This window comes from Ovis canadensis, chromosome 2, assembly GCF_042477335.2.
Source record: "Ovis canadensis isolate MfBH-ARS-UI-01 breed Bighorn chromosome 2, ARS-UI_OviCan_v2, whole genome shotgun sequence".
NCBI lineage: Eukaryota > Metazoa > Chordata > Mammalia > Artiodactyla > Bovidae > Ovis > Ovis canadensis.
This window is the reverse complement of record NC_091246.1, coordinates 37,042,276-37,058,959: the sequence shown is the minus strand read 5'-3', so window position 1 is coordinate 37,058,959 and position 16,684 is coordinate 37,042,276. Positions and strand designations below refer to the sequence as shown.

The window sequence follows — 16,684 nt, the reverse complement described above, 5'->3', positions numbered from 1 at the left end:
GGGCAGGGCTTTGTCTGTCATCTGGCTACTCCTGCCTGGCCCTGGGCCCTGAGTAGGGAAGGGCTTGGGTTTCCTGACAGGGACCAGGTTTCTCAGAGGGAAAAGGAGGAAAGAAAAACAGAGAAAAGGAAGAAAAGGAGTGACTCGCTGCAGCTGGAGCCCAGCTGAGGGGCTGGGTGGGTGGAGGTGGGGTGCTGTGAGAGACCAAGTGTGAGGCTGTGGGACAGTGTGCAATTAGGAGGCCTGTTGTGAGTGTGCTGCACGTCAGGGGAGAAGCTGTTTCTGAGAGGCTGCAGTTGTGAGGCGGCGTGTGGAACTCTGATGGGCTTCCTGTGTGTGACTGGGAGTCCGGGCAGCTGTGTCACCGCAACTGGACGTGTGTGGCCGGATGACTGTGTTTGTGTGGGACTCGGGGTAAGGCTGTGCGATGTGGGGACTGTTCACACGTCTGAGGCCGCGTGGCCGAGGTCCTCTGTACAGAGGCATGTAAATGCGCTGTTGTGTGTGAGACAGTGATAGAAGACCACGGACCTGCGACGCTGTGTGTGAGACAGACCTGAAGCCTGAAGGTGTTTTTCAAACCGTGGGTGTGGGAAGGTGCCCAGTGTGTTCACACATTTAGCAGAACACACCGTGTGAGAGCATGTGTGTGAGCCGAAGCCCGTGCGCACGCGTGTCACGTTATCACAGACACACACGCTCCGGGGTGCCCAGACTTCCTGAGTCGCCCCTGTGGGGGCTCCTGAGATGCCCAAACGACAGCATCAGCCTGCAGCAGGGCGTCCTAGCGCCCCACGCGGGGCCGCGTGTGCGTGTGCATGCGTGCGTGTACCCTCGCTGGCCCAGGGTTTGTTTGTTTTCCTCCTAATTGGCTTGTTTTTCCATGTCCAGCCCACCAAACCGCATGTTTTTCCTCTCATCTCGCCAGCCCGCCTGGGCTGGAGCCCCCGGCACGCATGAGGCCTGCCCAACGGCTTAGAGAGGAGGAGGGGCAGGCTGCCCACGCCCCTGGCCAGGCCAGATCAGGCCAGGCAGGGCGGGGTGACCCTTCCAGCTCCCGCCCTCCCGGGCCGCACCCACACTACTACTCCTCCTCTTGCCTGGGCATTCAGGGCCCGTGGCCCATCCTAACCTTATCTCGTGACATCTCTTCTGGACTCCCAAATGCCCACCTTCCACCCATCTTTTCTCTCCCCAACTTCTTCAACCATGCACTGCTCTTTCCTTCCCAGCAAACAGAGCTGAGGAGGAAGCGATGCTGAACCGAGGGGGACTAGAGTTCCTGTCTTGACCAATCAAACACGAATATTTTAAAACTGGACAAGGAACTGTCTATTTAAAATTAGTCAGTCCCTGATTTATTTCAGCCTAAAATCAGAATGACATGGAATTAGCAGTGTCTAGGGAAACAAAAGGATGCTACTAAAAGGAACCTTGTGATCCTGTTTCCTAATGTGTGTGTTGGTGGGGGGGTGTCCTTTCATCACCTTGGGTAGGGGCCTCTTTAGAAGGGGGTGTGATCATCTGCCTGAGGGCAGAAAGGTGGGTCAAGAGGAAGCAGTTCAGGGATCAGCCTGGTTAAGGGGACTTACAACAAAATATTTTTATGATCAGGTTCCCTTGGAAATAGAGACACAAAAATCTTACATGTTTAAGATAAATATTAAATAATTTTTAGTCTGAATGGCCCACAAATCAGGGGTAACTCTGTCCTGTTCTCTGAGAGCTGGTGAGAAGGATAATTTGATATTGAATGTTGCCAAACCCGGTCTCTTGTTACTAATATAAAGTGACTGAAACGATCATGATTAATGTCCCATGTTCCTCTGACCAACCCTAGAAGGAAACAAGGCAATGTGAGATAAGTACCTGATAACTAATGCTACAGCCAATTCACGGCCAGCACCCCTCTGACAGGCAGGGCCTGAAGAGTGGTCAGCGCTATATATAAAAAGTCTGGGCTCTGGTCACAAAGAGCAGCTGTGGGCATGGCCTGTGGGCATGGCTACCGGAATTACTTCTAGACCCAATCTCCCTTCAGTGACCTCTCAAAGAAAATCAAGTAACTGGGAATGAGGGCCGGAGTCACCCAGGCCTGGCCATCACAGCCAGCTTTGTCCATCAGAAGCCTTCTGGGGCTCAAGCTGATAAGACACGGGTGTGGGTGACTTGTGCCAAGTTGGCCTCACCTTTCTTGCATGCCACTCAGCATGTGGCCTCTTTCCCCACATGAGGGCCCAGGGCTAGGCTGCGGGGTCCACTTCTGGTGCACCCTGTGGTGGGCCAGGGAAGACTCCAGTGGGCAGGAGTCACTCCACCCTGGGCTTGCGACTAAGATGTTTTGTTATGACTGCCGTCTCTCCAGTTTAAACATGTAAAAAGGCTTTTCTGTGGGGAAAGGAACATCCCTACCAAAACATACTTTCCCCTCTCCTCTGGCCCCACAGATGGGTCAGTGTTTTTGTGGAGGATGCTGAGCAACCCTTCAGCCTAACATTTCCCACGGTTGTCCACATCTATCGCCTGACAATGGGGCAAGGACCCGCTCTCAGGCCCCTCAAGCATTTCTTCCCCTTGGTAGATCGGCAGCTCCGAGGGAGTAAGCAGAGTGGGGTATATTGCCCAAATGGGATGAGGCTAGAGAAGCCTGAATCCTTGGCTCAAGGAGAAAAGAAATGAAATTATGTTCGGAGTATTTATTCTGTCAGTTGATGCCTCCAGCTGAGCACCAAGGACCTGCCCAGCTGACCCTCAGCAACACTGATAACCTCCTCCTCCCGAGCTTCCTAACACCACTTCTGAATCGCACTCACTTGCTCCCCCTTCTCCCTTCCTGCCGGGCTCCTTCTGATCTCTCATCTCTTTTCGTGGCTCATTTCCTTCGATCAACCCCTTTTACGGCGATGGTCTTCAGGGCTCGGTCCTGGGTCATCTTCTCTCTTCATCCCACAGTCTCACCCTTGACCATCTCATCCCCTCCCAAAGAATTAATGCTGACAACCACCCCCTTCTCAATTCCCATCTCCAGCACAGGCCTCTCCCTGAGTCCCAGAACCTCAGATCCATTGGCTACCAGCCATCTACTCCTGGTTGTCCCCCAGGGACCAAAACCCAACATCTACAGCAGATGGTGCCGCAGATCCCTCACCCGTACCCGCTGACCGCCTCTGCAGTTATTTGCCTAAGAGCTTTCTTTGGCCACCAAAACCTGCATTGCCTGCCGGGGCATCAGGCCAAAAGTGCTGGGGAATGAAAGCCTCCCCGCCCCTGCCCCCTCTCCTTAGTGTGTAAGCATCCAGGCTCCTCAGCCCTCAGGCAGGAGAACTCCAAGGCACTTGCCCTGCCTCCTCAGCTCCTAGAGCTCCCCCAGCAGGGTGGGCTCCAGCCACCCAGAAGCAATGGCTAAGTAACTCCCTCTTTATTGGATAACATCACTTCCTTTTCTCTATCATTTCTCCCATGCCCTAATGATGTTTCTGTCACCTGCCAAATAAACTACTTGCCTGTGAACTATCATCTTGGGTTCTGATTCCAGGGAAAGCCAAACTGAGACACCGCATGAACAGAACACACTGCCTCCTCCTCCAGCTGACCCCTGCATCTTGTCTCCGTTGCAGCAATCGGTCCTACCAGCTGTCTTGACTCTTCCCACTGTCCACTCTCCCTACCTCTGATCCATCAGCGACTCCTGGAGGCAAAATCATTCTTCTCAGCTTCCCAACCCCATGTTCCAGTCCCAGGTCTTCCTCCACTCTCTTGCATCCCAGCAACAGCCTCCTTCCTGCCCCTTGCTTTGCCCACCCACCTGCCAGCCCTGCAGCATAGTGAGAAAGATCTTTTAACAACATGACCCTGATCATGTTCCTCCCCTCCTTCAGCTCCCTTCTGCCATTTACACCAACCCAAGTGGCCTTCCCAGGCCCTTTCAGCCTCTGAGGACTATGATGACATTCAGCTCTCAGCCAGAAAGAACTTTTTCAATGTATCTTCCAAATTCCCCAAGTCTCCACGTGCCTCCCATTCCAGGAAGCCTTCCTTCTTCCCTGGGGCCTCCTAGACTGTCCACACCTCTCCCAGCATCACCAGATATCCCATTTTCTCCCCCAAGGCCCTCGCAGCCAGCCCCGGGGAGAGCATGCACTGGAACAAGGCCAACCCAGCTCGGAGCTGTGACCTAGGATTCCTCCCACCAGGCCCCACATGGGCAGTGCCCTGCCAGCCCTCCTGAGCCCATCTTGTCATAGGGGACAGGATTTCTGGGTCTCAAAGACCTCCAGTGGAGGGTGGATACCAGTGCAAAATGCCAAGGGTCTGCACTCAGGGGGCGACACTGGGCTCAGAGGTCGGAACAGTAGGCTTAGACAAGGTCAGAGGACAGGGGTCAGGACCTCCACCACCACCAGGAAGGGGATGTGATCTGGGCCAAGGGTCTGGGCCTCACGGACTCCCCCACTGAGTGAAGTCGGGGGTCACACGAGGGGTTGGGAGTCACACTTACAGCCCACATGGAGAAGCACCTGGTGGCGCAGGTGCCAGGAGTCGCGGTGGAAGCAGGCGTAGAGGCCGCCGTGGCCCAGCTCCAGGCTCCGGAGCACGAGCTGAGAGCCGTTGAGCAGGTCAGGGGCCAGGTCTGTGCCATTCACCCGCCACGTCACCGCCGCGTCCCAGCTGGCGGTCCCACACGGCAGAGTCACGTCTGAGCCCAGGCGCTCGTACTGCACATGGGGAGTCTCTGTAGGGGGTGGGGAGGGCACAAGGCAGAAGTCACAGGTCACAGCCCGGCCCAGCACTTCCAGATGATAGCCTAGAGAGAGCAGGCGCCCTGAGGCTCAGGGCGTGAGTGTCCTGGGGAGACAAGGGATCTGCAAAATTCCTTCCTGGCATGCAAGGGCACAAGTAAGTGAGTGTCTCCAAACTTGGATGTGTGCGTCCGGGGACTGTGTGTGTGACTGGGCGATGCTGTGTGTGTGTATGAGAGAGAGAGTTTGTGTAGAGTGCTGGGACAGAAGACCTAGGTCACCTCCAGTCACCAGGTCCTTTTGAAAGTTTTCCTGACCCCCAAAACCCCAGCCTCCCGCCACCACGAGGCCCAGCCCCAGTCACTGACATCTGCCAGCCAGGCAAGCAGAGCCAAGGGGCCCCCTCTTGAACTCCTTCCTCTGTCTCTGCCCTTCTCTTCATCCTCCCCATCCTTGTTTTTGTGTCCTGCCTTTCTCCCTCTCCCCGACAACTCTGAACCCCCGACCAGGCCCTGTCCCCCAGCGGTCCAGGGCAGCAGAAGGAGGAAGAGTAGGCACAGGAGCCCTAGGGAGCTCCTGGCAGCTGTCAGCATGGCGGTGAGGCAGGAACTGCATGGGGTGCGGGTGCGGGTGGGGAAGCGCAGGGACTGTGGGAGCTCTGACCATGCCTCTCCTGCCCTCAGGAGGGGCCTGTCAGAGCCCACAGCAAAGCCCAGCCCTGGCCTCAGCCACCCAGGCATGATGGACAGAGCCCAGGAGACTGGAGTGGAAGGGCGGAGGGGGCAACTGTTGAGAGGAGAGTGAGGTGAGGAGGCAGTGAGACAGAGAAAGTCCTGGACACTGACCTCCAGACATGGCCGAGCAGCAGGGCATGGGGAGACACAGGCCTGCCCTCGTCATCCCGCCCCCGAGCCTGGAAGGATAGATGCTTCCCCAGACCTGCAGTTCTGTGTAGTGAGGGTGGGAGGGGCAGAGCAAGAGGGGTGGGGGGCTGCGGGATCCCTCGTTAACACTCCCTGGGTCTCCCCTCCAGAGAGCCACCCCGCTGAGTTGGGGGATTTTCAGAGGCAATTCCTGTTAACGAGCCAATTAAGTTGGGCCAGTGGCCTCTTAATTAGACTTGTTAACACCACCGGGGCTGCAGGAGGTAGGGATCCCCCTATGCTGCGAGCGGCCCCCTTCCCCTCCCTCACACACCCCTCCCCAGCCCTGCTTTTCTCTGGGCTGGAACATCTGTCCCCAGTTGCTGCCTCTGTGGCCCTCCCCAGGCCAGGATCCCTGTGTGTCTGCAGGGCCCTGTTCTGCCCCTCTCTGAGCCTCTCTGTCCCTGTCAAAGGAGAGGGAAGCAGGAAACCCCGCCAGCCCTGACCACTCGTCCGTGGGGCCTGGGACCAGCCGAACAGAGGATGAACAGGCGGAAGGGTGGCGGCTGGGGGTGGGGGGGACCTTGGAGGCCGCAGCTGTGAGGCTAGAGCAGAGATTGACTGGGGGCCTCCCTCTGACCAGAGGCCCAGGGTCCAGGGCTCAAGCCATAGAGCCGCCCCCAGTCCACCAGCCCTAGCCCCCAGCCCCTCTCCAGCCTCCCTTCCAAAAACCTGGAGCTTCCAGGAAGCAGGCCAAGCCCCTCTCTCTGCATACCGCCCCGCCCCCCAGCAGAGATTCTGCATCCAGCTGCCTGAGGAGGAGGCTGAAAACTGACCGTGGCGGGGGGGTGGTCAGGAAGAGTGGGGGGAGAGGGGCATGGTCATTAGGGTCCCAAGGGCTCTGCACCGACACTGACCAACAGGGGCTCAGAACTCACGTGGCCCCAGCATGGCTCACTAATATTGGGCCAGGCAGGAACAGCCACAAGAGAAGGACACCCACCCGACGGCACAACAGATGTGATGGCAGTGGGGTAATACAGGGCAGGGAAACTCTGTCTGCCTCACAAAGGAAACGGAAACACGCAATCTGACAACGACGACAAACCAACCATGGAAGGGCAGGGCAGGAGTAGAAGCATGACAACGCAATGACAGGCGACCACCACAGGCCACAGCGCAGAGGCAGGGGAGAACGTGAGGCGGCTGTCACGGCGCCACGACTGCCACAGGGACACCACAGCAGCAACACACACGGCCACGCCACAGCCCCAAAGATGGCAGTGATTCAATCCTTTGTCCCTGGACAGCTCCCCCCACCCCCCGCCCCACGGGTGCCCCTCCTGATGTGCTGTCCATTTCAGAAATTAAATCAAGCCGCAGGGGGAGGATGGGGTTCTTGGCCCTGACGCAGTGACAAATGCTCCGAAGGAATCAGCTGTGAAAAGGTTGTTAGAAGCCAGGATAAGAGACAGAGACAGGATGAGGTCATGGACACGGGGAGCGCACAGGGACAGAGCCGACGGCTCCCTCACACCTGTGCACACAGGCTCACTTGGGGACCACATGCCGGAAACGGTCCCCCGCCCAGGGTGTCCTAAGCAACTTCACATCACCACACACATAGGATGAGGACCGTCACCGTAAGAAGAGCACGCACACACGGGACAACCGTCCACAGGTCAAGGCCACACTGGGACACTGTCCCATGGCAGGGACGTGATGACATACGTGTAGAGGAATGGCACTGTCAGCGAGAGGCACAGTTACACACGGACGCATGGTCTCACACACAGAGACACAAACATACAGAGAGCAGACACAAAGAGAAACGATCAGGCAGGGCGGAAAGTCTCAGCCACAAGGACACAACTGCTCACAGGCCACAGCCACATACCGGCCACGTCACACACAAGGATATGACCACACAGAGAAATGCACTCCAACAGGGACACAGCCTCACCCACACAAGAACACAGTCCAGTGCACAAGGACAGTCTCACACCCAAAGATGCAGCCTATGTCCCCACACAGGGCAGGGGCCAGGCCACTGGGAGAGGCCACCGGCAGGTCTGGGCTGGTCGGGTCAATACAGGAGCCCCTGGCATATGCCGACTGCAGGTGGGGCTCGATGGGCTGGCCCGGTGGTGCCTTCAGACCCTAGCCACTGGGGAGCAGCCATGAGGTAGGCCAGGATCTCTTTGGGCCTCGGCATTGGGTTCACAAGGAAGAGGCCACAGGAGCCTTGACCTACTAAACTCTTTGAACCCACAGCCTTGAGGGTCATGGAGCTCAGTCATCCGGGCCTGCTATGTGCCTGGGCCCCACCTTCTCGGCTTCTACCTGGGCCAGCTGAGGTGGGGGCAGGACACAGCCGAGGGGGGAGCTCCCTACACTTGGAGCCTCATTCGAGGAGTTTTGAGGTCAGAACTTGGGCTCATGTGGCCACCTGAAGTGCTGCCTCAGATGCAGATGGGCTAAGGGTCACGTGGTCACCCTTCCCAGCAGGGGTGCAGCTCCATGCAGTCTCGCTCTGCGTGTTTGTGTCCCTGTGAGGCGGACACAGCTTGCATGGACAAGTGGCCGGGGAATCGGGGAGGCTATCAATGGCCCCGCCTGGGCACCCCCCGACCCCTCCAGCCATCCCAGCTCACTGGTGGGCCAGCCTTCTCCCACCTGCCCATCCCCTCAGCATGTTCTGGGGCTACCATCCCTGTCCCAGTATACCTTCTAGGATAAGCGAGGGGTTTTCTTATCTACTGTCTCTCCCAGTGCCTCCCACTGCACCCCCCATAAACCTGAAGGGACCCCACTTCACCAGGCCCTGCCCCTGCTGCTGCTGCTGCTGCTAAGTTGCTTCAATCGTGTCCGACTCTGTGCGACACCATAGACGGCAGCCCACCAGGCTCCCCTGTCCCTGGGATTCTCCAGGCAAGAATACTGGAGTGGATTGCCATTTCCTTCTCCAATGCATGAAAGTGAAAAGTGAAAGTGAAGTTGCTCAGTCGTGTCCGATTCTTAGCGACTCCATGGACTGCAGTCTACCAGGCTCGTCTGTCCATGGGATTTTCCAGGCAAGAGTACTGGAGTGGGGTGCCATTGCCTTCTCCGGTCCTCTTCTTTATCAGCCCACAATTAATGTCATTGTAAATGGTAAATAGAAATCTGAAAAAATCCATTTTTGCTCAGGATTTTTCATTATAGAGGCTGATTTTAACTAGATCAATATATGGTAATTACTAGAATTCTGCTATCATGTCATTAACCTGAATTTAAGCATAGAAAAGTTAGCCGCCCACAATGTAGGTCCTCAGTTGTGTCCAACTCTTTGTGACCCCGTGAACTGTAGCCCACCAGGCTCCTCTCGTCCTTGGAATTCTCCAAGTAAGAATACTGGAATGGGTTTCCATGCCTTTCTCCACGGGCTCTTCCTGACCCGGGGATCAAACCCGGGTCTCCTGCATGGAAGGCAGATTCTTTACCATCTAAGCCACCTGTACCCTGTATCCACACTAGTGGGAAGAGGATCGGACAATCTTCAGCCAGAGATGCCATCAGCATGAAACCACCCAGCAGTGACTGGGGGGTTGTGCTTATGGGACAATGTCAGTGGGTCACCCCGTGTATCAGAGTCACGACTCATGTTCATGTGTGACAATGCCAGCACACGGCAGTATGTGGCTCTTGGGTGGGTGCATACAGTTATGCCAGAGAGGGTCCTGCTCAGCTCTGGGAGCGCCCCTCGTCCCCAACCCACCCCGCACTCACCCTGCGGACTGTGTCTCTGGGCGTAGACCACGGCAGCAGCGGCAGCGAGCACGGCACAGCAGGCCCACGGGACAGGAGCAGCCATCTGCTGGGAAAAAAGTGGGCGGCGGGGAAAGGGACAACATCAGCCCAGGCGGCGGCGGCCTGGGAGCACCCCCACCCCATTCTCAGGGAAGACTGGGAAATCCCAGCCCTAGGGCCAGGGCACCTTGACCCCAAACGCCCTTCTTAATGGAGCTCAGGACCCTCTTCAAGCAACAGAAAATAACCTTATTGGCATCTGTAGGCAAAGGTTTGCTGAGATGGTAGAAGGCAACCTACAGTGGTTTGTTGTTCGATAAGGAAGCTGGCTGCAGGATGTAGTCAACCGCAGATGAGTTATAGAACACTGGTAATGCTAGGGCCATTTTTCTAGAAAAAAAATAACTTTACTGGTGAGGTTAGCTAATTAGCTATAAACACTGCAAACTGAAAGGGTAATGCTTTAACTTGATTGGAAGTCTATACATCTCCAAACTGCCTTGAACGGAAGGCCCCTGCCATGCTTCTGGGGAGAGACCCTTGGATCTGCCCTACCATGTTACCCCTACCTGCACCCCCTCACCCCCAAGTGAGCCTTGCCCAGCAGGGCTCTGGGATGTTCAGAGCAGCAGGGTATCAGGGCAGTGCTACATTGTGAGCAGGTCAGATGTGGTTTCTGCTTTAGTGGACACCAGTGATCATGAGAAGGATGAAGGCTTTTCAGATATATGTCCCAGTCAGGGACCCCAGCCTATCACCCTTCAGCCCAGGAGCCTGAGAGCCCCAGTTCAGCAGATGTACGTCAGTGTCTGCACACTCCCATGTGGGTACACACTGCACAGTCAGGATGTGTTTCCAGAAGCCAGGATGGACCCAGTGGCCCCTCAATGCGTTGTCCTGCTTCTAGGATGGGTCCAGCTGCCCTCACACTGCTCCACCCCAGCACACACCTATACCTAAGGAGAGGGAAACGGCCAGCTCCTGCCCAAAAGGTTCCAAATCTCTCTCATTCCAGTCCTGAAGAGAGACAAAGTTCTGTCAACAAGACAGAAGCAGAGATCCAGAGACAGACCACTCCCACTCAACCGGGGCCCCTACCAGAGGCACAGTCAGACACACAGCAAAGACTCTGCCCCCAACAGGAGACAGAGCCTCACAGAAAGAGCCTACACACAGGCTGGAGAGACTGCGTGGGGCACCAGCCAGAGAAACAGGTACATCAACCAGATAACCAGCCAGAGACACGGCCAGAGAACAGCCAACACGCAGTCAAAGGGCCCACCAGAAACCCTGTACCACACTCAGCCAGATGCAGGCAGATGTATCAGAGAAAGAGCAAGAAGCCCAGTCAGAGAAGCAGCCATCAGCGACACAGGCCAGGGACACTGTCAGAAACCCTGCCAGAGAAACTGCCTGACGCACAAGCAGAGAAACACCAGGGAAACTGACAGACGCAAACAGGCATACACCCAGAAAAACAGCCGGAGAGAGGGCCAGAGACGCAGCCAGATGCTCAGTCAGGAAGTCTCCACAGCACTCAGAACACTGCCAGGGACACTCAGACACACAGTCAGACACATTGCCAGAGACACCGTCAGAAACGCTGCCAGAGAAACAGCCAGAGAGGGCTAGAGCAGTGTGGGTGTCAGCCTGGAGCGGGGTGGGGGTGGGGGAGTGCAGAGAATCTGACTTCTGGGGGCTCCTTCGGGGAAGGGCGGCTGCCTGCCCACGGCTGCACTTGCCCCTCCCCAGGCCAGTCTTCCCCGCTGCACCTGGTGCTCCTTCAGCCACAGCGCTGGAGCCCCGGCTGCCCCTCCCTGGCACGGCTCGCCTCTCTAGGCCCCGACTGGCCTCAGCAACCCCTCCCACATCTGCGACTCCTGAGGCCTTTGCTACCACTTGGCCTGGCTCCTGACCCTCAGCCACTCCCCCCTCTCCAGCTACTCCTCAGGCTTAGGAGGTTAAGACAATGGCCAAGGACACAGTCAGCAAGTGGTGGGGCCAAGAAAGGAACCCAGGATGAGCCAGCTCTAAATTCAGAGCTGGTGTGAGAAAAACAGATAAGAGGCTGGAAGCCCACCTGGTTCTCCCCACCCCCCACAGCTTCCCTCCGCCTTCAACCCTTGCAGGGAGCCCTCAGACCCTCCCCTAAAACCTCCACCATCTACTTTTCTCCTCACAGCCAGCAACAGACTCCACCTCAGGGCCAACCTGCTGCCCAGCACATGGGAGAGGACCCAGGGCCTGGGAGGCAGATGGCAGACAGAGGGGACAGAGGTTAGATGGCAGGATGGGAGTAGAGAGACAGGGTGGTCCTCTTCTTCCAGCTCCTTCCTGGTCCCAGCTGGGAGGGGCGTGGGGGGTGAGAAGGCCTGGCATGAGTGAAATGCATACAAGCACACACACACACACACACACACACACATGCGGGTCCCCACAGGGGGAGGGGTGGCTTCTTCATCAAAGTCGCCTCCATCAGCCCGATGAGTTACTGTAAGGGCCGGGCCCTGGGCCAAAGAGGCTGCAGCCATGGGAGCCGGGCGCTGCTGAGAGCGCTGCAGAGACAGGGGGATGGGGTACCAAGCAGATGCTGCACGGCTGGGGGCACCCAGAAAAGGGAGACACCCGGGGAGAGGGGAACGGGGAGGGAAAGCTGTGAGCTGAGACCCTGAGGGACAAGAAAAGACCAACACAGGGAGAAATGGAAGAAGAGACACAGGAAGACACAGGGAGCACAGGATACTAGCAGAGATTCAAGGGCAGCGGGAGAGACACGACCTGGAGAGAGCGACAGAAATGAGACACAAGCAGGGTCTCTGTGCCCACTGACAGCATCTCTCGAAGCCCACTTGGCTCCGGCAGTGTAAGGGGAGGATGCTGTCAGTGCAGCCGTACTGGCGGATCTGAGATAAAAGCAGGGCTTCCAGGGGGCTGCAGGGCTTCTGCCCATAAAGCCAAGAGCCTCGCCCCTAGGGGATAAGAGTAGATGGAAACCCCACCCCACCTACAGGTCCAGGAAGTCCCAGGCCACTTTGACTTCCCTCTTCCCTCTGAGTCCCAGCTGGACCCATTCCCAGGTAGGGAAGCTGAGGCCAGAGACATCCAGGCTACACCTCTGCCCTGCCCTAGCTCACCTCAGGTCACCCATCCCAGGGCAAAGAGCATCTTTCCCAGGAATTTTCCAAGTCCACACCCACAGCTCTGGGATAGATCTAGAGCATAAATCCTGTAAAGCCCCAGATGAGGGCTAGGCAAACTGGCCCAGGCTCTATAGACCCTTCCAGAGCCAGCCTGGCCTCCAGCCCCAGACCCAGCAGTGAGGAGAGAGCAGAAGGCACCCCACTAACAAGTGCCCAGCAGCCCAAACCCCTTGTGAGCAGAAGCCCAGTGTCGCCACATGCATACACATAGGTGACTCATCAAGAGGCCATCCTGGCCCCCAACTTACCATCATGTTCCACGATGACACAAGGACACCACTACACAGTAATAACAACATTCACTAAAAATGACACAGGTGTGCAGTCGACAATGCCCACAGGGGTACTGACAGTCACTACAGTGAAAATGATGCACTGAGTCACGGTCACATCCAATGATGCCAACGAACAGGGGGATGACACCTGTTGACACTGACATAGTCACAGTGACAGTAACCTTGGTATCAAAGATGCAATGAGACTGCCAGTCACTCAGGCTGACAATGACGGTGACATCCACAGTGATACAGGGAGGCTGACAGACTCAGTAAGATGGACAGTCACACAGAGTAACACCAGCCTGCAGAAATGTTGACACCATGGAGGCTGACAGTCTCCAGCCATGACACTGATAAGAGTGACAGGCTCCAGATCAGGGATCTCAACTACCAAGTTTCTGGCTTAGGATCCAGGGCCCAAGACCCCTCTTGCCAGTGCCAGCAAGTTCCCAGGTACCCTGAGCCCCGACCCTCACCCCCTGCCCAGCCGAAGGCAAAACCTGAGAAAGGGAAGTGTGATTTTGGGAAAGCCCCTACTCATCCTGCAGAAATAGGGCAGGTTAAGTTAATCAACCCAACCCTGAGGAATCCCTGCCACATCCAGGGTGAGGGTGGGAGTTCTGAGCACCACTGCCTGGAGCCCAGCTCTGACTGAGTGTGTACTGATGTGCAATAGTGTGTTCAGAGGTTTAGCCTTCTGGATGTTGGTTGGTGTGGGTCAGGTGGGCTCAGTCTGGCCTGGAAAATGAATGAACAGTGAGGGCCTACGTGGTGCCTTTGAGAAACTGAGACCCAGTGAAGGTCACTGGCCTGGACCCCACCCTCCTAGCCTGGGGCTGGGGTGAGGTCAGGAGTGTTTCTCTGATGGAGAGCATCTGGCCTACAACGGGGGCCATGGGGATATCTCCATGGCTTCCAGTCCCCTTCAGCAAACCTGGACTCTGGGTTCCTCCAGGAAAGGGGAAAGGCACTCTCTCGGGGCCTCATCCCCTTCTCCTTGCCCTGCAGTAGCCCTAGGGGACACATCCTGGGAATGAGGCAAGAACCCGGGACAAAAGGACCCACTGATTCAAAGGCCTGGGAAACTCTACAGGCCTCAGACCTGCAGAGGAATTAGGGTGAAGGGAGGAAGAGAGGCACCTACTCTTGGGGACGGAGAGAGAAAATGAGAGACAGAGCAGGCGCAGAGATAGGGACAAGGGCATGGTGGGCAGGGAGGCTCAGACCCGGCTGGCTGAGGGGGAGCCTGGGAGAGACAGTCTGGGCGGGCGCGAAACTCCAGGAGCGGGAGGAGGGGCTGAGGCCAGAAGGCCCCCAGATCCCACCAGGCCTAGGCAGCCTGGACAGCGTGGGCGGTGAGGGCGGGGGCAGAGGCCAGAGGAGTCCAGAGGCCGAGGGTGGGGGGGAGGCCAAGGAGGGAGGCCTGGCCCCTGGCAGCTGGCCCGGCAGGCCCCCCATGGGGGAGGGGGTGGGCCCAGGTCAGGGGCCAGCTCCTGGGCTGGGGCTGCTGGCCATGGGGCAGGTTCCCACTCCCCATGGCGTCTCTCCCTGTCTCTGAGTCTCTGGTCTCTTTCTTTCTCTTTGAATCCAGACCCGGCCCTCCTCTCAGCGCCCCCCACCCACCCACCCTAAGGGGCACAGGACCCAGAAGCTGTGCCTGGGTTCAAGCCTTATCTCTTCTTCCAATGCCACCCCATCCCCACACACTCCAGGGGCAAGCCCCCTGGGCTTTGGGGGAAGGACACTGCCCAAACATAGAGCCACTCCTCCCTTATAGAAGTGGGGCAGGATGAAGCTGAGCACCAGTGGGAGGGGGGCCAGGAGGGAGGCGGCGGGTGGGGAGCAGTCCCCCAGCTCCAGTCTCTGGCTGAGGTTGTGGAAAAGGAGGCGGCCCAACGTGAGTGAATTGGGGGGGGTGGGTATCCGCACCTGCTATTGTGACCTCCACAGCCGGAGATGGGGGCCTGGGGCGGGGGGACAAGATTCCAATGGATTTTGGCAGCGGCTTGGACTCTTGAGTGCTCACAACCCCCACCCCCCAACCTCTTGCACCATGGGGACCCTGAGATCAGCATGTGCGTGCCCTGCTGCACATGTGTGCTGGCGTGTTGCACGCTTCCCACGCCGGGCCTGGCTGGGCCACTGGGAGGTGTCCAACAGAGATACCCATCCGAATCACACCACCCAGGCCCACACGTGGAGCCCCGACTCGAGCCCTGTGTGCTGCCTGTGACCTGGGCGCTGGCTTGTCCACGCTCATGTTTGCAGGCCTGGACAAGAGCAGTCCTCTAGAAAGTCCAGGCTTGCTCCCTGGAAAGTCATCTGACCCAACCCTCTGCCTCTCCAATGGGGAGCAGGAAGGGGCAGAGAAGTTCATATCCTCCCCGTGGGCACATGGGCTCTGGACAGCTTCACAGCATCCGAGACGCAAGCGCTAACTCCCCTCCCCCTAGCCCCAGTCCAGAGTCCCTCCTGGCTTCTAGGAGAATCAGGAGGATCTCTCCATACAGAAGAGGGCCACACACCAGTCAGGTTAGGTCTAGGGGGAGCTAGGCGGCTCCTCATGGAGGAACAGACGCTGCAGGAGGTTATAGACAGCTGGAAGGCCTCCATGGAAGGCGGGGGATGGGCAGGTCAACGGGGCTGACCAAGACTTCCCTCAGCTGACAGGGGAGGGGGCTTGCAGCAGACTCACAGCAGATGAGGCAGGAAGGAGGCTGCAGAGCCCTCTGTGGAGACAGAAGGATGGACAGAATCACTCTCTAGGCCTGGGGGCTGGGACAAAGACCTCTTTGCCTCAGCCTCTCCCACTACCCCCCACGCAGGGCCCCATCACCACTATGGTACAGACACAACCTCGAATACATACACAGAGGTTGACGCTTGCAAGGTTGTTTGTATGTGGGCGCATGCACACACACACACACACACACAGGGAGGGGTGGGCAGTGTGTGTGAAGCGTCGATGTGTAACAAGAAGAACTAAAGATGGTCTTTCAGACAGAGTCCGAGTTGAGCGAGGGGAACAGAAACTTCAACTGTCTTCACGTGTGCTGTTCTCCTCAACCCCCCTCCACGCACGCACACTGCACACACTACTGAGGAAGCTTCTGGTCTGCTGGGCAAAAGCAAGCCATCCTTCCTCCCCCTTCCTCCCCTCTGCACAGTGGGGAAGCCAGAGCAATCTGTTCCTGATGGGTAAACACAGGCATGAGTATGTGCGCACACATGCTCTCACACACACACGCTCTCACACACACACACACACAGACACTCGCGATCCAGGGGCACACAACACCCGGCGCTTGCTTCACCCCAAGACACACAGGCACACTCAGGCTCTCACTACCATCGCAGAGCTCCCAAATCCCCCCATCTCCACCATGCACTAGAGCTTCACAGACACACCCAGGCACCCCTCTCGCAGACACTGGCATCGTATTCTCCCATTACCGCCACTCATCACGGCCTCCCACGTGGACACCCACTACCACATCCTCGCACACGCTGGTGTGCACGCACACAAGAATCACAGTCACAGTCACACACAGACTCTCACACACACAGACTCTCACACACATGCTCAATCAAAACAGTTCTGGCCTCACATATGGATACCAGCACACACTCAGAACAGTCATCCTTGCACACAGATACTGTAGCACCTCCAGAAACTCAGACTCCACAGTCCCCACCCCCATTACCCTCAGCCCTAACACCTCTACACCCAGCAGTGAGAAACACACACATACACACCCAGAATAGTCACTCCCTGCTGGGACCTTGGGTTGCCAGGCCCGTGCTCAGAGGAAGGG

The 16,684-nt window shown here is 57.3% G+C and overlaps 1 protein-coding gene across 8 annotated transcripts in view; it reads right to left on the bottom strand.

The window, feature by feature from the left end:
- Nucleotides 1-16,684, bottom strand: part of CNTFR (ciliary neurotrophic factor receptor) — a 37,863-nt gene that overhangs the window by 8,586 nt on the left and 12,593 nt on the right. For 3 of the 8 annotated variants that reach the window (XM_069573948.1, XM_069573951.1, XM_069573955.1), the window contains 2 exons: nt 9,371-9,455; nt 4,499-4,732 (listed from right to left, as the gene is read on the bottom strand). In XM_069573948.1, coding sequence (XP_069430049.1) covers nt 4,499-4,732; nt 9,371-9,455 — 319 coding nt within the window. Of the gene's footprint in view, nt 1-4,498; nt 4,733-9,370; nt 9,459-9,639; nt 9,782-15,564; nt 15,599-16,684 lie in introns of those variants that run through there. The other 5 variants (XM_069573954.1, XM_069573950.1, XM_069573949.1 and 2 more) reach the window with 3 other exon arrangements.